The 24,849-nt window shown below is 53.2% G+C and overlaps 2 protein-coding genes across 7 annotated transcripts; one reads left to right on the top strand and one right to left on the bottom strand.

Annotated features, from left to right (window-relative positions):
• The first annotated feature begins 94 nt into the window (after positions 1-94).
• Positions 95-19,586, top strand: TAFA3 (TAFA chemokine like family member 3). Of its 5 annotated transcripts, XM_064588648.1 has the most exons (10): positions 8,064-8,612; positions 8,912-9,041; positions 10,296-10,817; positions 11,003-11,090; positions 12,028-12,085; positions 12,879-13,258; positions 13,610-13,824; positions 14,387-14,536; positions 15,373-15,497; positions 16,633-19,586. In XM_064588648.1, exons 7-10 carry the CDS (start codon positions 13,611-13,613, stop codon positions 16,642-16,644), a joined length of 501 nt encoding a protein of 166 aa, XP_064444718.1. In that variant the 5' UTR covers positions 8,064-8,612; positions 8,912-9,041; positions 10,296-10,817; positions 11,003-11,090; positions 12,028-12,085; positions 12,879-13,258; position 13,610; the 3' UTR covers positions 16,645-19,586. The 5 variants fall into 5 exon arrangements, with proteins under 5 accessions (XP_064444719.1, XP_064444718.1, XP_064444717.1 ...); XM_064588647.1 differs by lacking the exon at positions 11,003-11,090; XM_064588649.1 differs by lacking the exons at positions 8,064-8,612; positions 11,003-11,090; positions 12,879-13,258 and adding an exon at positions 95-251.
• PPM1J (protein phosphatase, Mg2+/Mn2+ dependent 1J) lies at positions 2,551-8,065 on the bottom strand. Of its 2 annotated transcripts, XM_045896945.3 has the most exons (10): positions 7,725-8,065; positions 6,256-6,370; positions 5,469-5,756; positions 5,075-5,187; positions 4,720-4,804; positions 4,015-4,133; positions 3,747-3,810; positions 3,487-3,594; positions 3,221-3,372; positions 2,551-3,072 (listed from the first exon to the last, which is right to left on the bottom strand). In XM_045896945.3, exons 1-10 carry the CDS (start codon positions 8,042-8,044, stop codon positions 2,925-2,927), a joined length of 1,512 nt encoding a protein of 503 aa, XP_045752901.1. In that variant the 5' UTR covers positions 8,045-8,065; the 3' UTR covers positions 2,551-2,924. The 2 variants fall into 2 exon arrangements, with proteins under 2 accessions (XP_045752901.1, XP_045752902.1); XM_045896946.3 differs by lacking the exons at positions 3,747-3,810; positions 4,015-4,133.
• Positions 19,587-24,849: the final 5,263 nt, after the last annotated feature.

The raw sequence follows: 24,849 nt of genomic DNA, 5'->3' as shown, positions 1-24,849 counted from the left end.
GAGGGTGGAATCCCTGGCCGGTCGGGGAGTGGGCGGCGGGCGGGACCCCTGGAGGACTCAGCCTCTGCCCCGCCTTCCAGCGCCCAGGGGCGGACCGGCGTCGGGAAAGTTGTGAGGCGCTCGGGGTGCGGTCGGGAAAGGGCCGCTGCTGCCCTCCCGTGGCCAAGCGGCCACGCGCGCCTACACCCCCTGGGACCTCGCGGGAGGGGGCTGCGGAAGACGGCCGCCCCCAGCTAGTAGAACCCTGCCGCGTAAGTACTGCCCAACCTCACGCCCCAGCCTTGAGGACTTTCGGATCCCTTGAGACCCAGGCCACCTTTCCACTTGACAGTTCCCTTCCCCCTGCCTGGAATTTCCTTGAGTCCAATTACTGAGTACCCGTCAAAGGGCACTCCTGGAGGCTTTTCCTGATCCCCAGCTGGGAAGTCAACTTCCATCCCCAGTGCGTTATTTCGGTGCCGCTAGGGCCAAGTGTCCCTTGGCCCGGTCTGATACGTCACATCGGGTATTTACCTACCCGTGTATCTCTTTCTGTCAAGGTGGATAAGGATGGAGGATGAGGACGTCTACCAATACTTCATTAGTTTGTGACCTGTTGGCTACATAGTTCAGTCCTTTTATTTATTTATTTATTTATTTATTTATTTATTTATTTATTTTTTAAGATTTTATTCATTTATTTGACAGAGAGAGAGCGAGAGAGGGAACACAAGCAGGGGGAGTGGGAGAGGGAGAGGCAGGCCACCCGCAGAGCGGGGAGCCCGATGCGGGGCTCGACCCCAGACCCCAGGACCATGACCTGAGCCGAGGGCAGACGCGCAACGATAGTTCAGTCCTTTTAGTACTCATCACGGATCTTGGGGTTAAGTATACCCATCTCCTTTTGCCTGTAAGGAAACTGAGGCTCAGAGAAGTGGCTTGCCTAAATCTTTGTGATTTGTATGGAACAGAGTGAGAGTTCAGACAGTCAGGCCCGTCTGGCTCCAGAGTTGGTGCTCTCTCCCAGCTGTCCTTTATCCCCCTCCCACCTGTCGCTCCCCACTGCCTAGCATGTTGTGTGGCAGGTACGTTTTTCAAGAAATATTCTCTGGGGCGCCTGGGTGGCTCAGTTGGTTAAGCGACTGCCTTCGGCTTAGGTCATGATCCTGGAGCCCTGGGATTGAGTCCCGCATCGGGCTCCCTGCTCAGCAGGGAGTCTGCTTCTCTCTCTGACCCTCCCCCCTCTCATGTGCTCTCTCTCAAATAAATAAATAAAATCTTTAAAAAAAAAAAAAGAAATATTCTCTGAATGAATGAACGTCAGGAGTCATGTAGATTTTAAAGCTCTGAAGTGCAGCCCACACATTTGATAAATGAGTAAGCTGAGGTCCAGAGAAGTTTGGTCCCCAGGCCTCTTCACCCGCTCAATAAACATACACTGCAGATTGATTTCGGTCTTCAAAGAACTTAACAGTCCAAATGCAAACACAAACAACTTAAAGATAGCAAGTTATTGAATCCTTATGGCATGCCCCTGGCTCCACAGACAGACATGAACTCCTTTAGTCCTTACAACAACTCTGTGAGGTAGCACTGTTACTTCCATTTTGCTGAGAAGCAAATTGAGGCTCAGAGAGGTTGCAGAGCTAGTGGTGGGTTTGGCACCAGGACCTGGATAGGAGGACTCTAGAGCCTCTGCCCTTAACTGCTACTCCATGTTATATTTACAGGAGGCAGTGGTTGTGCTGGAGGCACGCAAGGGCTATGGGATACCCGGCCCTGAAGGACGAGTCAGGTTTTCCAGATAAGGTGATGAGTAGATGTTAAGTGGGTTGGAGCCACAATAGGCCCCAAGAGTTACGGAACCCCCAGGAGAGTGGGGGTGGGGCTGAAAGATAGGGCTAGGGAAGGACGCGGTGGCCAGATCATGAATGTCCTTGTCTGCCACACTCAAGAGTTGAGTGTTGATTTTGGTCTAGGGGCAGTAGGGAGCCACTGAAATGTTCTCTCAAGGGAATAACCAACTTGGATTCCCACTGTGGAAAGGTTACATTCAGGGATACAGGGGCATGACCTGGAGATAGAGTTAAAAGCCTAATGTAGTAGTAACAGTAGGGGTGGGGATAGGTGGACAAATAGGAAATATATTTTGTGATATATAATCAACAGCACGTAGTGACTGATTCACTTGCTGGGGAAGAGCCAGAATCCAAAGGTGACCAACGCTGAGATTTCTAACTTGGGCTAATGAGCTGATACCCATGGACATGATGAACCAGGAGAAGGCACACGTTTGTAGGGAAATGGTGGATTCCATTTGAAGTACGCTGAGTTGAAATGCCCGTGGGATATCTAGATGTTCAGGAGACAGGACATGTGGGCCTAAAGCTCAGGAAAGATCTGGGGGAAATACTGACTTGGAAGTGGATGAGAGCACGCGGAGTGGGACAAGCAGAAGGGGGAGACGGAACCTGGGAGCACTACATTTTTAGGACTGCTTTGCTGTTCTTTCCACCACCTGAAAGAGCCTTTTGGTTTCTAATCAAAGTAAATAAAGACACACACTTTTTTTTTTTTAAGATTTTAGTTATTTATTTAACAGAGAGAGACACAGCAAGAGAGGGAACACAAGCAGGGGGAGTGGGAGAGGGAGAAGCAGGCTTCCCACCGAGCAGGGAGCCCGATGCGGGGCTCGATCCCAGGACCCTGGGATCATGACCTGAGCCAAAGGCAGACACTTAACAACTGAGCCACCCAGGTGCCCCAAGACACATATTTTTATCCATCTGGTTTATCTGCCACTAGCTATTAGTTTTGGATCTGACACCCCTTCTTCAGTCACGTTACCACTAAAGGAGGTCAGGGAGACAAGTTCAGAGTTTGGGTCAGCAGAGGGTAAGCATGGAGAGGCTAGGAGGGTGGTGGGAGGGGTGGGGCTGAGCCCCTCAGGAGTAACTGCCTGGCCCCCCTAGAGGGATGACGAAGACCGAGATGTCATCCCCGGAACCCAGCTTGTTGTTGGGGAGACGCCAGCCACGGTCCCTGGGGATGCCCCGGGCCCCCAGGACCAGAGCTTGGGCCAGAGCTGTGTACCTGCCAGAAGCACACGTGCACATTCATGTTCCAACATGTATATGGGAAGAGCGATACACAGGCCCTCATGTGGGGCCCCCAGCATTGCTTCCCTTTGCCCCTACCTTCCCCACTGTCACCCCCGCCCCCACCGCCATACGAGCCCTACCTGCTGGCGTCATTGGGCTCATAGGCTGAAAGCACCCTGTCCACAGTGGCAGCTACCTCCCAGTCACTGGTCACATCCCACAGTCCATCTGTTCCCAGGACTAGCACGTCATCTGGGCAGTGCTCGTACTGCCTCAGGTCATACACTCGCACCTGGTGGGGAGAAGAGAGTGGAGAAGGAGCTGGGGGACAAAGGGACCCTGGGAGAAAGCCAGCCCGGGGCCCCCAGAGGGAAGGTATAGTTGAGGAAGCCCCCATACGGCTCACCTCAGGGAAGCAGGAGAGGAAGGGCTTGATGGGCAGAGTGGAGCTGCAGACCTTGAGGTTGTGGTCTCCCAAGCCCCGGGTCACTCCAATGGTGGCCATCACTCGAGCCTAAAGGGAATGAGTACGGGTGCTGCCACGGCCCTCTCCCAGTCTCTGAAGCTGTGGGCCCTCCCACCCCTGCCCTGGGGTAGAACCTCCACCTCCCTAGACAGGTTGTGGTGGGTCCTCCTGCCCTCTCCCACCTCTACCATGGAGTTTACCTTTTTGCCCTCCCCACAGACCAGAGGAAACCTGAGATCCTCCAGCTCGATCTTTTTGTAGGCCCTGGGGAGGGGGGGAGCAGAGGACGCATCACCCAGGCATCAAAGCCCCTCTCCCGGAGGAGCCATGCCCCTCACACAAACCCCTAAGAAGGACCACATGCCCCCAGCCCCCAGACTGGCCCCGCCTCCAGCTTCCACCTTGCTGCTGGTGAGGGACTGGTTGTGCTGCCATGGGAACGGGCCCCAGCTCTGAAGGAAGTGTTACCAGCCGGTCATGTTCTGGTCCCGGTACAGCATCCTCTGCCCCAGCTCCTTGGGCTGAATTCTGCGGGGGAACTCAAGGTGGGTGAATTCACCACCTAGCAGCTCTGGTTTCAGGAAGCCCTGCGGTTGGGAGTGGCCGGACAGAGCAGAGGGCCAGGGGGGCATTAGGCTTAGAGCACACCCTGCCGTACAGATGAGGTTAATTACAGCAGGGCCTTAAATGGGGTTTCTTTACCATGTGCCATGCACTGTTCTAATACGAATAATGTATGTGAACTCGCCGAACCTCAGGACAACCCTTAAGGCAGGAGCTACTGATGCCACTTAAGGGAACCATCTGCACGTCAAACAATGAGCAAAGGGCTCGAACCAGGATTCAGTCCCAGGCAGTCCAGCTCCAGAGTCAGTACTTTAAAGCACTAAACCATACTGCCTCTCAGGGGCCTTGGCTACTTCCTTTCCCCGCCTCTGACTCCACTTCCTTCCTCAGCGGGGGCCACAGTGGGAGCCCCAGTGGGAGCCCTGGAGTAGCCCACATTCCTTCCTGCTACGTACTCTACCAGCTCAGCCATTGCTGCTGAGCAGAGCAGCCTTCCCAGTGAGCAGCCAGTAAGGAGCGGTCTGGGTGGTGAGGGTGGGGCCACAAGCCACAGAGAGCCACGAGAGTCAACAAAGAACGGGAGCAGGAAGGTTAGTTCCTACTTACAAGCAGCTGAAGACGCTGGCGCTCAGTCTCCGGGGTGAACTCGCGGGACATGGGAATGATTTCACCATTCCGGACAATGATGGCTCTGCCCAGAGAAAGAAAAGGTTTGGGCTGGGCTCTCCTCAGCCCCCTTGTGGAGAATTCCAGAAAGACCAGGGCTTCCCCACAATGACCCTTGGGGTTCCTCACCCAGACCCCCATCTTTCCTCCCCTTGTGGCTATTTCTGGCCATCCCTTATGTCTGTGACCGCTCCTGACACCATCCCTCCCTCCAGTTTTTGATTTGTAACACCCACCACCTCATTCTCTTCTATTCCCCCATCCCAGAGGGTGACCCCCTCCCCCCTCCCCATACCTGCTGTCCCCTGCATTGGCCACATACACCTTGCCTAGCAAGTAGACCACAACCAGTGCACAGCAGCCCCCCTCCACTTGGTGGCCATGCCGCTCCCGGGCCATCTGCTCATCCTGCCATGTGAGGAAGGGTCAGAGGGGGTGAATGAAGAACAGGTTCCAGGCCCACAACCACTGCCCCCATCTGCAGAAATAAACTGGCCCAGCCAAGCCACACTGGAGGAGGGGAGGGCAGACATGGGTATAACTCCCCCTTCCCTCCCCTCTGAACCAAGCTCTGCTCAGGCCCTCAAAGGTGTTGTGGGTACTCAGGGCCCCTTAGGCTATTTGATTCCCGTACAGAGTTGACCAGAGTATCTGCCTAGCAGGTTCCTGCCCGGGGACCACCCACTCACCATGAACTGGAAGGCATTCTCTATGGCCCCCACTACCAGGCTCTCATGGGTCACTTCCTTCTGTGAAGACCAGCAGGACTGAGGACCAACCAAGTGAGAAGAATCAGAGGAACCTGGGGCTCCTGGGGTAGACGGGAGGCAGAGGGGAGGTGGCGAGGGGTCCTGGAGTATCTCTACCAGGTCCTTTAGCTGCTCCCGGATGTGGCGGTGCAGGAGCCTGGAGGCCATTTCGGCAGCTCCGCCCCCTGCATGCCCATCAAACAGGCCCCAGTAGTAGAAGCAGAGTCCCTGGTGGAGGAAAAGTTGGAGGTGAATGAGGGAGAGAGTGTGTGTGTGTGTGTGTGTGTGTGTGTGTGTGTGTGTGTGTGATACAAGGAGAAGAGCAAGACTCTAGGCAACCATACAAACATCAGAGAGGAGGTCAGACTTTGGTATGAAAGGCAAATTAGATTTATTCACTCATTTACCAAGGGCCTATTATGTGTCAGAAAGTAAAGCATCAAAAAAAGCCAAACTCGGAGGATAAAAGATACAAAAATAAACATTGGCAATGAATTAAATCAACCATAAATACAGGAGCACCTACATTCTAACTGGTAAATGGAACATTTATCCTGACATTCTAACTGGTCAATGTCAGTTCTGTGCCAGAGGTAGAAGCTTCTGTGCCAGAGGTAGAAAGCTAGTTGGGTGAGGAGTTAGGTCTGAGATTTATAACTGGATGCCTAGAATCCGCGGGGAGAGGTGTCACCATCTCTGGAGGCGAGGGAAGGGGGTGGGGGCTTACCTGGCCTTGGCTAGGCTCCCTAGGCGCCCCTGAAACACTCCTCCGACCTTCCACATACACCACCTCACAGCAAGCCTGGTCCTCATTGTGCCGACTTTTGCCAGCGTTGATGACCCTGCCAGGCCAGAGTGACCACATCAGGTTGGACACCAGGCCAGGTCCTGGAATAACCCCCACCTTAGACACACACACCCTCTCTAGCCTGCTGGCCAAACCTAGAAAGGTCATAGCCACCTGGGATCCAGGCCAGAAAGAGGAGGAGAAGGGAGGCAGGGCAAGGCACAAGGAATACCATCTGGGCGTCAGGCCCCACCACCTCACAGAAAGGCCAGCAGCAGCTTGTTCCTGCCTCGGTTCCCCGGTCCCTGGCAAAGGGCGCACCCCCACGGGCTGCTGGGGAAGGGGCTGGGCAGGGGCAGCAGGAGATCTTAACCACCCTGCTTGCCAAGACCCTCCATCCCACCCTGGAGCCTAATCAACTTTTCTAGTGCCTCCTCCACAGCACCCCACCCTCATGGGCACACCCACCTTTATCTTAAAATCATCCAGTGAAAGTTTCTGCTGCTTTGGCAGTGAGGAAGTGCTCGAGCCCAGACAGGGAAACAGGAATTGAAATAGGGTAGGGGTGGAAGCCCACCTGGACTGCGCAGGAGCCACAGAACCACCAACTCTTCTCAAACAGAAAGCTAAAGGAGCTAGTGGTGGGGCCCGGGGTCTACCAGCCACCACCCTCAGCGACCTCAGCGCCCCCATCTCCCTCAGTGCTCTGCTTTCCCAGTAGATACATTAAAAATACACGCGGCCTGGGGGTCAGCCGGCGGCTCCCCACTACGACCGGGCGTCCACTTCTTTGCGAGGCCAGTGCCATGCCCTCCCTCCGAGAGGCATTCAAAGGGGACCCTCCTGCTTCCCCGGGCGGCGCCCTCCCTCGCCCCTGGGGAAGCCGGAGGCCGCCTGGTGTCGCCGGCTATTTCTGGGTGTGGAGGGGGAGGGGAACGGTAAGAGGGACAGAGAACTGGGGCGCTGGGGTCGGGAAGCCCAGGAGCGAGTTTCTCCAGCCGCCATCTCCTCTATTAAAAGGGCACCCCCCCCTCCTTGAATCCCCGCCTCCCTTAGCCATTAAACTGCCGGGCCCCGACTGAGAACTGGCCAACTCATCCTCCACGGGGCCCTCCACCCTCCGGGCTCTGGAAGGGAACAAGGTCCTGAGGCAGCGCGGGTGAGAGTAGTCAACGAGCTGAAAGGGCCTGAGGAAGACTGCACCGACTTGAGAAAGGGCTTAAGGGGGCGGGGGGGGGGGGGGTCGCTGCGGCCCGAAGCCCAAAGGAAAGCAAAGGTCCTGGGAGAAGGGAACTCCTCGCGCCGCGCACGGCGAGGGGCACGCAGCCCAGCGCCGGGGATGCCCAGCTGGGGAAGGGGCTGGGGGCTGGGGGTCCCATCCTGCCCAGGGTCTTCCCGGGGGCGCTCACTCGGCGTAGCCCGTGCTCCAGGGCAGGCGACGGCCGGTGTCCGGGGGGCTTTGCACAGCCCGGCCAGCGTGGTCGTCGGCGCGTCGCAGCCCCCCTGGGCTCAGCTGCAGGAAGGTCGGTCGGGAGAAGCTCGCTCGAGCCTCTACTGTCTTCGCCGGCGCTGCGCTCTCAGCCCTCGCCGGAGGGCTCCTGGGCGCTTCTGGAGGAGCGGCGGTCTGCGCCAAGGGCGCGTTGGGCAGATCTGGGGACTTGGGGCGCGGAGGCGGGGCGCCCCCAGAGCTCACCAGGTGCGCCACGGCCGAGCGCACCCGGTTTAGCATGCTGCCTCCCTGCCCCGCCCTCGGCCGTGGCCCCGCCCCGAGGCGGCCCCGCCCCTAGGGCGCGCGGTGGGCGGTGCTCGCTCCTGCGGGCTCTTCCCGTCCATTGGCTCTGGGCGGGCAGGGCGGGTCGCGGCAAAACTTCCTCCTGCTCTGGGCCGCCCCCGGCACCGCCCCACCAGCTCGCTGCTCTTCCCGCCGCGTTCAGGCTTCGCTCCGCCTCAGTTTCTTTGGGGAAGAAGGGTCTGCTGTTGTGGGAAGGGGACCGAGGGAAGCACATCCTATTTCATACGTGCTCTAGATGAGACATCAGCTAGACCTTCCCCATTGTGAAAGGGGGGCGGGGGTAGTGTCTCCTCGCCCTCGGTTCAGCCAGGAGGGTGATGGAACTGGTGACTTCAGAGCGAAACCGGCAGCTTCCGCCACCGCTGGGTGTGAGGCACCTGGTGTGACAATACCTCTGGCTGAGGCTGCTGGAGTGAGAGCGACGGCGAGGGGCTGGTGCTGGGTGTGCTGTGAGGGTGCTGAGGACGCGGGCTGGAGCCGACCATCCTGAATTAGGGAGCCGGGGGTAAGTTCTTGGGCTCCTGACGGCGCTGTTCCCCATCGACGACCACCTCTAGATCTGGGAGAGCGGTTGCCACTCTGACTCCACTTTCCTTCTCAGGACCCAATTTCCCTCCACATTTAGGCCTCCCCTGACCACAGCAGGGCTAGTTAATAAGGATAACAACAATAAGTGTTCGGACTTACTATATAGTAGGCCCGCTACAAAGCACTTGCCATATATTAGACCATTTATACCAAATAGCAGCCCTTCAAGGTGGGTTTTATGTTCTTTTTACCGATGACGCGCCTGTCATTTTACAGGACTTGCCGCAAGAGGTCACACAGCCAACGAGAGACTCACACTCGTGCCAGTCCCCAAACGCCCAAACTCCGTTCTGTCTGATGAGCCAAGCTGATTTGTCGGGATCGTGGAGGAGGGGCTAAGGAGGAGGTGAATGGCAGAGAGAAGAGTGAGGGTTACCCCTCTTTGACCTTCCTCCTCTGAAGGCAGAGGCTGAGCCTGCAGGCTGAACAAGATCCGTAGGCACCGCCAGGGGGAGACAGAGGCCAGGCTAAGCGCTTGCTTGTAAGGGAGAAGTGGTGCTGAGTCCAAAGAGACCTGTTCCTAAGGCAGCTATCAGGGAATTGATCAGTACATCTCCAGAGACACCTCCTACCCCAGGCACTGTCCAAATGGGGACAAAGCCCTGTGGCCCTAATGCAAGTCAGGGTAGCCCTCAGGAATCACTGGCACCGAGTTCATGGTTGGGACTCCATCTTTGGGCTCTGTGGGCAGAATGCTCCCTGAACATAACCCTCTCTGTTCCTGAGCTAAAATGTGCCCCCAGAACGGGTGGCTTTCCTCGCCGCTTCCAAATAAAAATCGCACACTGGTTATTCAGGTATTTTTTTAATATATATATATATATTTATTTATTTATTTGAGACAGAGAGAGAGAACATGAGCTGGGGGGAGGGGAGGTGCAGAGGGAGAGGGAGAAGCAGACTCCCCACTGAGCAGAGAGCCCAATGCCCAGCTTGATCCCAGGACCCTGAGATCATGACCTGAGCCAAAGGCAGATGCTTAACCGAATGAGCCACTCAGGTGACCCTTTGTTCAGGTCTTTAGGCTTGCTGTAATTATACCTACATTTCAGGCAGAGACAGCCAGAAAAATAGAAGTCACAAGAAAAGAAAAATCAGATCCAAAGGCCCATAGAGTGGCAAAGGCAAACGGAGGAAGGACCATGCTGCTGCTATGGGTATTTCCCTCCTGTTTAAGAAAAACTGGAACCAGCTCTCAGATAAATGGCATAAACAACAACAGCAAGCCAAGACTGATGAAAAAATATAACATCCTGGCTATTTTTATTACTCAGTGTTTCTGGGGCAGTTGGCTTACCACTTCTCTGTGTCACCCTGCTCCCTAATACCTGCTCTTCACCGCACCCACCATGATGTGGCTACAATTAGGCCACAGAGCCAGGACAGAAAGATCCCTAGCTCCAGCACCAAATGGTCAGTGGGGATGTCAACAGCAAATAAAAAACAATTTTTAGATTTTATTTAATTTGTATTTAAACTTAAATAACCACATACGACTAGTGGCTATCCTACTGGATAGTGCAGTTCTAGAATCTTCAAGACTCCAAACCCTTGGGGGTCTTGGCAATCCCTCCTCACACGCAGCCCCCTCCCACCCCAGAAGCCACAAGGCGGAGAGTTTTGAAGGACCTCTTTGGGTTAGCCCGGCCTGCACCAGGGAGACGTTCGCCCGGACTGCGGACAGCACGGCGGGACCGGCAGGCGTCTCCTCGCTCTTCTGGCCTCGGCCGCCAGGGGCCGCTGCGCGCGTCTGTGCCCGCCCGCCCCGCCGAGCGCACTGCGCGGCGCCCGGAGCTGTCCGGGAGGAGGCGGCGGGGGCTAGCGGAGCGGGGACGGCCCCCGGCGACAGGGAGGCGGCGGCGGCTGCGCGCTCCCTGGCCTGCCGGCGGGAGCCTCAGAAACACCCCGGCTGAGCCTTGCAGAGCTGGCCGGGCGGGCCAGGAGTTCCCCGTGCCCAGGGCGGGGTCGGGCAAGACCGTGATGCCAGTTTGGCCGAAGCCCCGCCGCCTCGGGGACCCGGCGGCAACTTGGTGAGGGACACGGGGCTCCTGACTTGACAGCACCCGAGCCGGCTGCTCCCTCCTGAAGTCCGCCTTTCGGAGTCTTGGTGCGGGACTCAGAGGTAAGTGGGCACCGCCGTGGGGCGGGTAGATCCTGCGGCTGGGGGCTCAGAAATTTGGAGCAATGAGTGGGCGCCGGAGGGGGCCGGGAGAAGGCAGGGAAACTTAAAGCTTCTCGCGGTCCACATCCTCAACTCCACGCTGGTATGCCGTCTGCTAACTCAGCTTCCCCATACCTTGCATCTAGGTTTGGGGAAAATCGGCTGGTAAACTGAGGCAGGAGTGTGGAACCCCAGAACAAACCCCAGAAGCTTCCTTTTCCCCTTCTCCCTGAGGTAGGGAATAGAATGCCTGAGGACTCAGCCCAAAAGCACACCCCCCATTTTTTGGGTCTTGGGGTTCATGGGAGAGCTGGGTTGGCGGGTGTGGCAGCTCAGAGGGAAAAGGGATGAGGACTGCCTGAGAGAAGACAGAGCTGTATTTGAAATGATCGAAATGAAGGTTCCTGAAGGGGACAGGGAGAGGAGATACCTACTCAGAAAAGAGATACATCTAGAAGGCTGGGAAGCTCTTGCCCGTGGAACACTCCCATCTGTGCGGTATTGGCACCACTTCCTGCGTCTGTCTGCCTAGTCCTCTCTGGGCCCCACCATCCTACCTGCTTCATGCTTCAGCTCTACCTCCCTTTGGAGGCTGAGGGAAGAGAGGTCGTCGGGAGAAATGGAGAAGCTGTTGGGCTGGAGCCCCTGAGGCTAGGGACCGGGAGGCGCCCCATTCTAGCCCTCCGGACTGGAAATGGGGGTGAGGGTGGCAGAATGGAGCCAGCTCTGCTCCAGTCCGGGACCCAGGTGCAGTGGGGGTAGGAGGTGGAGGCAAAAGGATTCAAGACCTCAGGGTCCTTTCCAGGGGCCTCTTGGAGCGCATTTTGTCAGATCCTGCTCAGGAATCCTTCCCTGGCCTTCAGCTCCCTCCCAAGGCCAGAACCCTGATAGCGTGGATTACTAGACACGTCCCCACTATCGGCCCTGCTTCACTCCTGGGACAGAGGAACCCTCAGGCTACTCTTCCCGGGCTAGCTGCCCTGTGTGTTCGCAGAGTCTGCAAGGCAGAGGACAGCCTCCGCCCCCCACCCTGCACCTTGAAGAACAGCTTCAGAATTGGGCTCTACTCCATTGTACCTTTTGTCCTCACCCAGGCTCTCCCTCGCTTCTGCAGGGCCATGGACTCCCTCTGTCCCTGGCAACCCCCCAAGAATCTTTCCTACTTGTCTAGGTGGGGTGAATCTGAGGCCTGTGGATGAACAGACAGAAGCTGAAAGATCCCCAAAAAGGTGAGTGAGGAGAAAGCTGAAGGGGTGACAGTTGAGGGCGGGTGGTGGTGACAGAGATTAAGCACCCTATCCAAGGCCCCGGCATTTGGTTTGGTCTCTGGTGTTCCCAGGACTGCTGACGCCTGAGGGACTCCAGCGATGTCCCAAGGGGCCAGTCGTGCAGCCGAGGGGAGGTGGTCCAGACTCCTGGTATGCCTGGGCAGCCCCCTGCTGCTCTCTGCCTCTTCTTCCTTGGAATCCCCTCTGTTTCTAGCTCGTCCTCTGAGATAGATGGGAGGCCTGACCCATCAAGGATAGAGGAAGAGAACCAAGGAGAAGCCAAAGTAGTGGGGTAGGAATAGGACAGGCTTCTGGGCTTTGGGCTCTGCCACCCACGTGCTCCCTGGCCTGGGGCAGTCATTTGACTTCTATTAGCCCTGGTGTCGTTTCTTCTTTTCTAAATTTAAATTTGTTAAAATTGAATTGCTATTACATTCCTATAGTTCAGTTCAACCCTCCTCCCCCCAGTAAAAAGCAACAGGGAGAAAGATTAAGTCTCCCTTCTACCCCCATCTCTGAGTGAACCGGTTCCCCTTCTTGGTGGCAATCAGTGTTACTAGGTTTTCTTTGGTACGTTTTCCAGAGCTAGCTTATGCATATTTAAGCAACATATATAATCCCTCCCTTTTACGCATTTTCTACACACCATCCTGCACTTTGTGTTTGTTTGTTTGTTTTCCCTTTAATGGTGGCTTATCGTTAGAGATCTTTGCACGCCTCAGTACGTAAAGCATTTCCTCCTTCTATTTTACAGCGGCCTGGATGTAACTGCATTTGCACAGATGCTCCACGGATGTATTTAGCCAGTCCTTTATTGGTGCTTGTTTAAGTTGTTGCCAGGCTTTTTGAGGATCAGTTTGCTCATCTGTGGGTACAAATAATCCCACTTTGTAGGACAGTTATGAGAGCCGCAAGAGCATGTATGTGACGTGCCTGGGTCAAGTGCTCAACAAATGGGGGTCAGCAATATTGTTCCTCCCATGGCACAGCCCTCCAAGGGACCATGTTGGGTTCATCCTTCAAGACTCTCTTAGGGGGCGCCTGGGTGGCTCAGTCATTAAGCAGCTGCCTTCGGCTCAGGTCATGATCCCAGGGTCCTGGGATCGAGCCCCGCATCGGGCTCCCTGCTCCGCGGTAAGCCTGCTTCTCCCTCTCCCACTCCCCCTGCTTGTGTTCCCTCTCTCACTGTCTCTCTCTCTGTGTCAAATAAATAAATAAAATCTTAAAAAAAAAAAAAAAAAGACCCTCTTAAATGGCATCTCCCCTACAAAGCTGTCTGTGGCTTTCCCGACCAGGCAGTCTCCCTGCTCCCTTTCCTACCACGGCACTCACACTTTGTATGGTGAGCTTGTGCCAGGCGGAGAGCCCCTAGGGATGAGGTGTGCATCCTGCCCACCTCTGGGCCTCCCAGAGCGCATGGTGCTGGGGCCGGGTGCTGGGGAGCTCCTGCTCAGCCTTGAGCCGGCTGTGTGCTTCTCTCGACAGGATGCGTGAGAGGACCTCTCAGAACTGGAGTACGGGCCACTGGCTGCTGGTACTTTCCCTGGCCTGCCTGTGGACCCGCCTTGCCTCAGCTGCCTTGCAGCCAACTCCCACAGGTTTGAGCGAGGAGGCAGAGCCTGGGGGAGGGTTTCCCAGGTTGCCGGCAGAGCTGGGCACCGCCCCACCCCATTTCACAGCAGGCAGATCTCCAAGGCCAGGTAAGATGCAGATTCTAGGGGTTCTGGCTCCTTCTCTGTTTTTCACCCAGGAAAATCTGCCCCACTCTGCGATCCCAGCCCAGAGAAAGTGTGGGCAGACCTGTGGCTCACCTTTCCTTCCAGGCCAGAAGGTGTTCTGCAGGGAGAGAGGCCCTGGGGTGGAGGCTTAAGTGTAGCCTCCTGGCCTAATTCTGTGGTTTTCCTTCTGGGATGGCTAAAGCCTGTGTAAGCGGATGATCCTCCCCACGCAATGTAAGCCCCCAGGGCCCTTGCCCTCACCCGGAAGAGGCCAGAGGAAGTGGGGCCTGGTGGGGAATTCCACCTTTTTTCTGCCCAAGGGCCAGGCTCTGCCAAAGAGAGATGAGCGTGGCCTAACTGGGGCAGAAGGAAGGAGAGGGCGCAGGAGGATTTCGTTTCCTCCTCCTCCCCTGCAGTTGGCCATCCTTTGAACACCCCGCCCCTTGGCTGGGAGGAGGGCCCAAGAACAAGCAGGGCAGGTGGGAGGGGAGCAGGGCTGCCAGGCAGTGTGGGCTGGGCCCCTGACCTTGTCTGGTCGCTCCAGTCCTGGTGAAACAGGGCACCTGCGAGGTGATTGCTGCTCATCGCTGCTGCAACCGGAACCGCATCGAGGAGCGCTCCCAGACTGTCCAGTGCTCTTGCTTTTCTGGCCAGGTGGCCGGCACCACGCGGACAAAGCCCTCCTGCGTGGACGGTGAGTGAGAGGCCGGGCCCCGGCGGGGAGGGCCCAATCACAGAGATAAGAAGGTCTGTCCAGGCCGCACCATCTGCTTGGGATGCAATTTCATACCAGCCCAGGGCTTTCGGGATCAGTCTCAAATGATGGGTAACCTCTGGGGGGAGGAGGGCAGATGGGGACCATCCCCGCTTCATAGATAAGGAGAGGTCCTGATCTGCGCCTGCCCTCCCTCTTATCCACACTCCCTGCCTAGCACTAGACATTCTGTCACTTGAATCTTCTCTCCCAAACATGGCGTCAGACGTTGACCTCTTCACCTCCTGCTCCTCCACCGGCCTCTTACATGCACCCCCCTCTCATTCTTCGGTGGCCTTCACGTGGACACACATATGTCACTCACACCCACCTCTCTCTCACGATCCCACCCGTGCTCGTGAGCTCACACTCACGTGGCAGGACTATAAACGTGCCCACTTGTGCTCACGCGCATGCCTGCTTTGCACTCCTGGCCTGGGGTGCGCACTTGCTCACATACACCAGGTGGGAATGTTGAAGATCGTACCCCTCTGCTGACCGGAAGGCTCCTTCGAGAACTTGCCCTGCCTTCTCTCCGTGCTGTCTTTGGTGACGTGTAGGGATCAGTGGGATCGAATGTGATATGGTGTGTGCCCCAGCCTCAGCCCGAGACTGCCTTTCTGGGCAGCCAGGAGTCAGGGAAGACAGGGGAATGCAGGACCCAAAGCCAGTGGTGTGCAAACTCGCCCTTCATTCTCCATGGACTTCCTGCCCTTGACTGCACTCTGTCCTCGAGGACGGCTTAGAGCTGCCCTCACTGCCCCCTGCTCCCACAGCCTCCATTGTCCTGCAGAAGTGGTGGTGTCAGATGGAGCCCTGCCTGCCGGGGGAGGAGTGCAAAGTGCTCCCGGATCTGTCAGGATGGAGCTGCAGCAGCGGGCACAAAGTCAAAACCACCAAGGTATCCGGGGATGGCCACTCCATCCCACCCTACTCTTCCCCCTTCACATGGGGTGGGACAGAGGGGGGCGCAGGAGCCGGGGGGTCTAGGAGATCCATGTCCCAAGGTGAGATCCATGACTATGTGGGCACATGCCTGGTTGGACAGTCCCTCTGGACTGTCTCCACTCTGGGGACTGGAGTTAGGGCCTCAGGATTTGAAATCTGATGCGTCCTGGGCTAATCCCTGATGCTCCATATGCCTTGGTTTCCTCTTCTCCCTAGGGTAAGTTTGTCTCCCAGAAAATGCCAGGTCCATAAGAACAAGGTAGAGAATTAGGAAATGGTCCAGATAATTTGGAGGGGCGTCTGTGAGGGGGGGTGGGGGGGAGCCACTCCGCCCACCCACCCCTGCCTCAGACCCCGCCCCAACCCCCAGGATTAACTCCCTACAGCGCACACCCATCTTCCACTCACTTTATTATCTTATTTCGACGGCACCCAAGAGGATTATTACTTTCGTGGTTCGCTGCCTGCTCCAGGGAATAAGGGGTAATTAAAATTTTATCAAACTCGTTAGCAATTCCATGGGTGCCATAGCTAATCAGTGGCATGGTTCTGCCATCACCCTTTGAACAGAGGAGTGACACTTGGGGCAAGGCAGAACTCTGCCTCCTGCCCTCCCTTTCCACCACCATACAGAGCAAACAAGCAGACACGTAAACAGAGAAGAGAAGGCAGCCTTCAGGGCTCTGAAGAGAGCCACATATTTGGAGAGCACAGAACAGAAGGAGCTACAGCAAGAAAAAGTGGCGAGCTTCCTATCTGCAAGCAGGCAAGGGAGACAGCCATTCTGAGTGTGGTTAAGACCAGAAGACAGTGAGACCCACCACAGGGCTTGTGACATTTGTCACTGTTTTATAGGTTTGGGTTGGTCGCCCATAGATCGCTGTGCTTGCAGTTTGGGTCACCACTCTGAGGCAAGCAGTGGTGAGGTGTGCTGATTTATGTTTGTGTAGGCCAAGCCAGCCAGGCTCTCCCAGTCTGCACTGCTTTAGGGCTAAGGGATCAGCATCAATGACCTTCATATGACCTATATCTCCTGGGGAGTCTTGGGCATTCCCTTCTCCAGCCTTCTCCCATTGCCTGCTCTCTAGGTCACACGATAGTTCTTGGGGTCACGGCCTAGACAGGACAGCTTGACCGAGCCATGGACTGAAGAATGGTATTGTTATCAGCCAACAAAAGTGGAGATTCACTTACCTGGACACACGCCCAGTGCCAAGTGCAGAATCACTCTTTCCATGGGCATTTCAATTGAGTTGCTCAGCAGATAAGGACAGATCTCCGGCCACATACCTAGTGTTGTGCTGGGTTCTCTTGGGGGACCCAGAAGAAGGTCAAGATACAATTCCTGCCCTTGAAGAATGTCCAGTCAAGTTGGAGAGTTGTTGAAAGACAATTGAGCTAATTGACATTAAAGGTATGGGACTGTGTACAGCTTCTGGACCATATGCTGTGGGCATGTTGGGGGTACGAGGGTGAGACTCCCACAGCCCTTCAGCCACCCCCTCACCACAAGGCACGAAGACAAGACGTCACATTCACCACCCGCCACCTCCCTCCCTCATGTCAGTCCGAACACCCAGCAAGCTGCCAACATGCCGAAGGAAAACCTCTCCTCCCTGAGAGACCAGCTGTATCTCTGGTTTGCTTGGGACTGGGTTGACTTGGGGAAGGAAAGCCAACGTGAAGCTAGACAACTTTCCAGCAAAGCTCTGCAGAGGTGTGGCCTAGTCTGGGCTATTCATTGGGAATGGGATGGATAGGACCTTAAAATCACCCCCATCCAAGGACCTCAGGTTTTTGTTTATTTGCTTATTTTAACAGATGAGGAAGCTGAGTCCCAAAGAGGTAAGATGACTTGCCCCAGATCTTCCAGTTTGGCCTTCCAAATCTCTAAGGCCTTTGGCTTAACCTGGATATGGGATTCAACTTGGGCCTTCCATATTATTTGTAGCTCAAGAACAGGAACCTACAAAGGACTGGCAGGATAGCAGCAACATTTTTCTTGGGAGACTGTAGAACAGGTCCCTGTTACCTGAAGTAATCCAGAATACTTATATGCCAGCATGTGGGACCACTGGATCTCTACTCTGCCCTCAGCCCCCCAAATTACTACCAGGCCCCATGACAGCCAGAGATCACTCACCCCAGTTACACCCGGGGCGCTCTGAGCTGGCAGCTCCATTGTGTCTAGTCTGACACATCTCTTCCCGAGTGCTTAAGCTGAATGGAACTCTCAGAAGCTCTGGCTCCAGGAGAGGCTCTGGGTGGACTCCAGGGCTGGTCACAGTCCTCTCCCTTCCAAGGCCCTGCTGGGTAGTAGGGGAGGCCTTGCAGGGCTGGATAGAGCCTCTGTCCAGGATTGAGGGTTGGCAGAGTCAGACCGACACAGGCTTCAGGGACTCAGAGACAGGGACTAGTTGGATATCTCATCAGTAAAAGAATTATAGGCTCAGTGACTGCTAGGATCAGCTGGGATCAGCTGGGATCACCAGAATCACAGGGTGTGTGTGGAGGGTGTGGAGCCTGAAGGGAGGGGTATCAGTAGAGACCACCAGGACAATGCTGAATTCTGACACACACACCCCCACCCCCATGATTGGCTGAGGCTGAATCTCAGCCCCTCCCTGCTTCTTTCTCTTCTTCCCCAAGCAGCAGAACCAAGACTGTTCACCCCACTCGAAGGTTTTTCTTCTTGTTTTTGTTTAGTTCTGGTTTGGGTAATGGGGGAGAAAATGATGCCAGCTTCTCACTCGATTGTAAATATCAGAACTCTGCCAACTTTGAATCTCTGCACATAGTGGGGTCAGGGAGTGCGGTAGTAAAGGAGTAGGTCAGAGGTTGTCATCTCTTTCTCTTCCTTTAAGACTGCAGAATGGACAAAGGGGTTTGGCAAACTTTCTGGAAAGGGCCAGGTAGCAATTATTTTAGGCTTTACAGGCCATATACAGTCTCTGACATGTTTTTCTTTGTTGTTGTGTTTTGTTTTATTTTGTTTTTTTAAAAAGCCTTTTAAAAATGTAACAACCATTCTTAGCTCCAGGGCTGTACAAAACCAGACCCCAGGCTGTTTTTGGAAGGTTGCCAGTCCCAGTGAACCTTTGAAGGCAGGCCTTCTATGCAGGTTGGGGCTGCCTCCCAGCCTCCCAGCCTCCCAGACTCCTGGCCTGCCTTCGGTGCAGTGGGAACCTGAGTGTGAGGGCTGGGTTGGGTTTTGTTTTCCTTCTAATGCTCCTTGAGAGATTGGTGAGTGAATTATTTAGGCTACAAATGAGGCAGCTTTAGCAGAGTCAGACAATAAAGGCCTGCTCTCCTGGAGGCCAGGATGTGGGCTTCTCCACTCCCTCCCCATCCCTTGAGACTGTGTCCAAGAAAGCGGGGGAGGGTGCCAGCCCCCTGCCCATCTGCTGCATCCACGAGCCGCTGGGCTATGAGCTGGGGGAGCCTGAGAGAGTGGGGATGATGCTGTATAAATTCCCCCCACGGCCCCCACCTCAGCTGCCAACCACCACCAGCCCCTGCCTCAGCCAGAGTCCTGGTTCCTTGATCCTCCCTGAGGTCTCTCACCTCTGCTTGCAGAGAAAGCCTCTTTCCTCTGGCACATGCTGGAATTTGCTTCCATTTCCTCATGACCTACTCATACATTTATTTGGTGGGCTTTGAGAGGTGTCCTTTATGTGGCCAGGAGAGCTCCATACAACACAGGAGGGACTGGTGGAGAAGAGAAAGCCTCCTACCTCCAACTGTAGCTCCCTAGGGTCCTGTTTCCAACGAGTCAATATTTGTGCCCATTTTGTAGCTACTTCAATGGCCGTTTAGGAACGCAAGTTAATTTTCCTGGAGCATAGGAGTCCTGGAGTCATTTGTCAGTGGGCTGGGTTCTCAGATTCTCTCAGGTTAGCTGGTATCTCCACCCCCTCAGCTGTGAAGGTTGCCAAGTACCAGAGATCATGTGATTAATTTCTGTGACCTCCTGGCAGTTTCATTAAGGTCTGTGAGTGACACTGTAATTAATGGCCCCTGACAGCTGCCTCAAGTTGAGGCTGCAGCTTCTTAAAATCTCAAGCTTAGAGCTAGAAGAGATTTTAGAGATCAGTTAGCCAACTCTCTCATTTGACAGATGAGGAAAGGGAAGCTCAGAGAGGTTAGGTGATTGGCTCAAAGTCACACAGCAAGGTGGTGGTATGTCCTACCTAGTGATCCAGATGAGTGTTCTTTGCTGTACATTGCCTCTGTACTCCAATACAGATGAGGAACCTGAATGAAACCAGGATTTTTAGCAAGGATGGATGTGAAAGAGTCTCATTCTAAAATCTCCAAACCCTGTGGGTGCAAGGGGACAGAATGAAGAAGAATGGGAAGCATTTAGGGATATATATGCAGAAAGAGAAAAATAAAGACAAAAAGGAGGGATTGAGAAAACTCGTTCAGAAGAACATCAAAATACCAAAGCACAACACAAAATAATTAGAAGAAAACTGATGCCACACCCAAAACAGTGGATTTTTGTCCTTTCTGCAGGAGATAAAATGGAGCCCCTATCAACGTTTGGAAGACCTGTGAAGCCAGTTTTGATGGCTTCTGTCTTCTTTAGATTCTAGTGTGGGGGTCGGCAAACTAAGGCCCATGGGCTGAATCTGGCCCACTGACTGTTTTTGCAAATAAAGTTTTATTGGAACATAATTGTACTCATTGGTTTGTTATTGTCTAGGACTACTTCCCTGCTGGGACAGCAGTTGAGTCACTGTAAAGAGACCATAAGGCCCAGAAGGCCTAAAATATTTACTATCAGACCGTTTCTAGAAAACTTTTGCCAATCCCTGCCCTCATGTTTAAATTGAACCTTTCTCAGTATGTGCCTACAATCTGGAAAATGATGACTCGACGCTGTATTTCTGGGTTTGGAATTTCTTGGAGGCCGTGCCTGTGTTGGGGAACTAACAACCAAAGGAATGAAGACATAAAGACTAGGAGGCCAAGAGAAAGACTTGAAGCAGATAAATGCTTCCTTAATACGTTATCGCACCCCAGATCAGCTCAGTTTATTTTTTCCAAGTTCATGTGACTTCTACTTTTAAACTCAAGGAAAGTAACTGCGTGTGCACCTTTGAGTAAAGATGTGACTGTACATACACGCTGCTGGTGTTTCTGGGCATCTGTGGATTTGAGTATCTCCACGCCCACAAACAAGGCTAATATTCACAATATAGAAATGCCAGATTAGCACAGAGACTGACTAATCAAGACAGAGGCCAGCCTGGATGTCAGACCAGGGCGCACTGGCTACCCGGGGCTCAGCGCACGAGGTCACGTTCCCACTCCATCTACTGTGACTGAGATGGGACTTCAGAACAGGAGAGGGCTCATTGCTCTCTTCCCCCACTGTGAACAGCTAAGCTGGTTCCTGACCTCCTGGGACTTGTGATTTGTCACTGAGTGTGGGTTATGGATCTGCGTACAGAAGCTACTGGACTCCGATGGCTGTAAACATTGTATTTGGAAGAGACATGTAGATGAGGCATAGGGAGGGCCAGGCAACTACCTTTTAAGCCTTACATGAGGGTACAAACTCCTTTTCAGTCTGGCTTAGGGGGAGAGGGTTCCAACCATTTCGAAGGTGGGATTGATTCACATGTTTGACCATCCACCGTCACCTCTGTTAGTGAATGTCTGTCTTGTGTCAAGCACTGTGTTAGGCTCTTTCTATAGGTAACAGTATGTTAAATGGAACATTTCCCATCTCAAAATTTGGGCAGAGGGCCCAAAGGTCAGGGAAAGAAAGACAGGTATCAACTGTTCTCCACTACCACCACATTCTAAATCAAGATGGTGGACTATTTCTGCAGATTTGGAAAAGGGGTGATCAATAGTCCATTACCCACGTCCAGACTGTATAAGAGAGTTCAAGTGGAAAAACAGGTGGTAGTGAAAATCTGTCTGGAGAAGGTTGCCACTCCTCCCTCCCCCAGCCAAGGGGAAGGTTAGGTGTTGATTCTTTCTTACTATACCCTACTTAGGGGGATTGCAGAAAAGAACTCCAAGAGCTTGACTTGAATCGATTGGACAGTGGGGCACAGAGGGACTCAGGCCTGAAAATGATCTGGAAGCCAGTGGCTACGGTTTCCTGGCCTGGATAGTGAGCCCAGAGAACTCTCTTGGGAGCAAGCTGCACATCCAGATTTTAGTGGAGCACAGATGTTTGCCTGTTTTCTGAGGGCCTGTGTGGACTGCCCAAGAAGGCTGCCTGGAAGGGAGAAGTAGCCCCAACTGGCAAAGACTGCCACAAGTCCTGGGGCTGAGAGGGAGTCCTAGATGGCCAGTGGGAGAAGGTAGTGCCCATAAGTGGGACATACCAGCAACAGGGCATCTTCCAGAAAACTGGTGACAGTGTTGCAGAAGACAATGCCCAAATCCTGAGATGGAAAAGAGACTTAGAGAAACTCATAGACATGAAACAGTTTGCTCACTATCAGGCAGCTAATACATGGCATGTGGTGGTTTTGTACTGTGTTGATTTGGGTAAGCTGAAACTGTATTTCCCAGAATTCTCTTCCTTAGAGTGCTGAAGTTAGAAGGCAGAGAAGTACATCAGTGGCAATTATTCTCTGAAGGTTGTCATGGTTAGAGGTGCCAGCAGGTCCCAGGCTATATACGCACTTTCCCTCACTCCCCATCAAACTTTTCCTTTTTCTTTCTCTCTTTTTTTTTAAAGTAGGCTCCATGCTCAGCGTGGGGCCCAAAGCGGGGCTTGAACTCATGACCCCGAGATCAAGACCTGAGCTGAGATCAAGAGTTGGATGCTTAACTGAATGAGCCACCCAGGTGACCTCATATCAAGCTTTTCTTAGCAAATCTCAGCCCTTCTGACCAACAGCAACCCCAGGCCAACCTCCAGATACAGAGGCAACAGCCTTCCATGTAAACTCCACCAACTCTCTAGATCCTGCTCTAACAACTGGACATGCCTGATTTCAGAAGGCTGATTAGTATCTTTTCTCTGATCCTCCAGCTTCTCCATTCAGCTGCATATTTCCCCAGTTTCTCCAAAAATGTAGAAGGCCTTATTCCTCTAATAAATCCCTTATTACACAATACTGCTACTGTTTCTCCTTTCCTGATCGAACCCTGGTTAACACTATTAGTGTCATTATCAAATCAATCTCAAATACATTACAGGTAGTAGAAATGATTCCGGAGGAATAGAACCTTAAGGATAGGAATCTTGAGTTAATACGGTTAGATTTAAAGGCATTAATGACCCTATTGCCAAGGGTAAAGGTGACACGTGACTATGGCACACAGTGGCAAGACAGGTACATTAATTGTCACCTAAACTCACCTGGAATCAAATACCTATAGAAGGTAAGGCTCTGGGTGACCAAGTAGTTGCTACCACTGAACAATATAATGGAGATAAAGAATACAATAGGGTTAGTCGGCTGCTTCCAAGTGCACTCAAGAACGTGGTGAAAGAAAACTATGAGCTCAGGGCTTTAAATTCCCAACTCAAGACATAGGTAAGGGAGCAGGATTGTTCTGTGATTGCCTTAAAATAAACCTGTATTTCCTGTAGCTGCAGGGTTGAGATTTCTGAAAACCGAACTCAAAGTAGCCAGGTGGCAGTCTCTACTTCCATTTTAATGGAATCATTTTGGTGTCCCCTGCTGGAGACATTCTTGTCTTGGGAATGAATACCTCTAAACCAGCGGTGCCCAAGGCTTTAGGAGCGAGAAGTAGCATTTTGCTAATGAATCATTAGAGATAGGTATGAGAAGAACCGCTTCCATTTCCACCCCATATTGGTTCACTAACACATGCAATGAGGGCTATAATGGTGGGATACGTCAAGAAGAAGCCTCTAGAATGGCCTGTACCTACCAAAATGGTAAGCCCAAAGCAATATCGTTCCTGGAGAGATTGCAGAGATGAACATCACCGTCAGAACTTGAAGGATGTAGGAATGGTGATTATCCTCTTTCAACTCACCTGTTTGTCCTGTGTGGCATACAGATGGATTTGGGGGAATAACAGTGGATTGTCATAAACTTAATTAGGCTGACTCAATTTCAGCTTCTATTCCAGACATGATTTCTCTAGTGAAGCAAAGACATCCCTTGCACCTGTTATTCAGCTATTGGCCTGGCAAATGTCGTTTCTTTACACCTGTTAGTAAAGATCACCAGAAGCATTTTACTTTCAACTGGTAGGGCCAGCCATACACCTTCACTCTCCTTCCTCAGGGCTTTGTCATCGTGCTGGATGGACCTGGTGAGTGGGAATTAGCGAGTATTCTAGACACTTTGGTAAGACCCATGCATGCAGGATGGTGTGAAATAAATCCTACAGAAATTAGGGAGCTTGCCACCCTGGTAAATTTTCCAGGAGCCTGGTGACTGGGGAACATGACAAAACATCTCTGCTCAGATGAAAGACAAGTTGCTGCCTTTGGCTTCTCCTACCAGTAAGGAAGAGGTACAATGCTTAGTGGGCCTCTTTGGATTTCAAAAATAACATGTTCTTCATTTGGGCATGCTGCTCTCACTAATTTGTCAGAAAAGTCAAAAGTCTTCCAGCTTTGAGCAGGATCCAGAACAAGAGAAGTCTCTGCAAAAAAAGTATAGGCTGCTGTACCAACTTATCCGCCCCTTGGGCCATACTGACTGTCACATCCAATGGTGCTTGAAGTGTCTGGTACCATATGGAGCCACAGACACTGTGTAGAGCCCTTGGTAGCCTCTGAAGATGAATCAGAGTAAACCCTTAGGGTTACAGATCAAACTATGCCTTTCTCTTCAGATAACTAGTTTCCTTTTGATAGCTTCCAGCATTTATTGGATGCTACTAGAGATTGAATGTTTGACTGTGAATCACCATGTTACCGATGACCTGAGCTGCCCATCATAAACAGGGTGTTCTTTGGCCACAAAGCCATAAAGATGAGCATTCACAGCAGCATTCCCTTATCGGTGGAAAAGGTACGTATACATGATTGGACTTGAGCAAGGCTTAAAGGCAAAAGGAGTTGCATGAACAAGTGCCTCAGATTCCCATGGCTCTTACTTCTACTAAACTGCCTCCTCTTTCTCAACCCACGCCTATGGTCTCACAAGAAGTTCTCTATGACCAGTTGACTGAGGAACAAAAAAAGGCTGCCCTGCTTTACTGATGGTTCTGCACGGATGAGTTGGTTCTGCATGATTTGAATTATTTTGGGTACTACCTGAAGGTGAAGAGCTGACTCACCACTGCCCCACTCAGAGGGGACTCTTAAGTCTTCCCAGTATGCAGAAATTTGAGTGGTACACATA

Source organism: Mirounga angustirostris, unplaced genomic scaffold (genome assembly GCF_029215605.1).
Source record: "Mirounga angustirostris isolate CCGP_5_RB_7025 unplaced genomic scaffold, mMirAng1.0.hap1 SCAF_4, whole genome shotgun sequence".
In the NCBI taxonomy this organism is placed as follows: domain Eukaryota; kingdom Metazoa; phylum Chordata; class Mammalia; order Carnivora; family Phocidae; genus Mirounga; species Mirounga angustirostris.
Note: the sequence above shows the minus strand (reverse complement) of the source record. Positions and strands in the feature narration are given on the sequence as shown.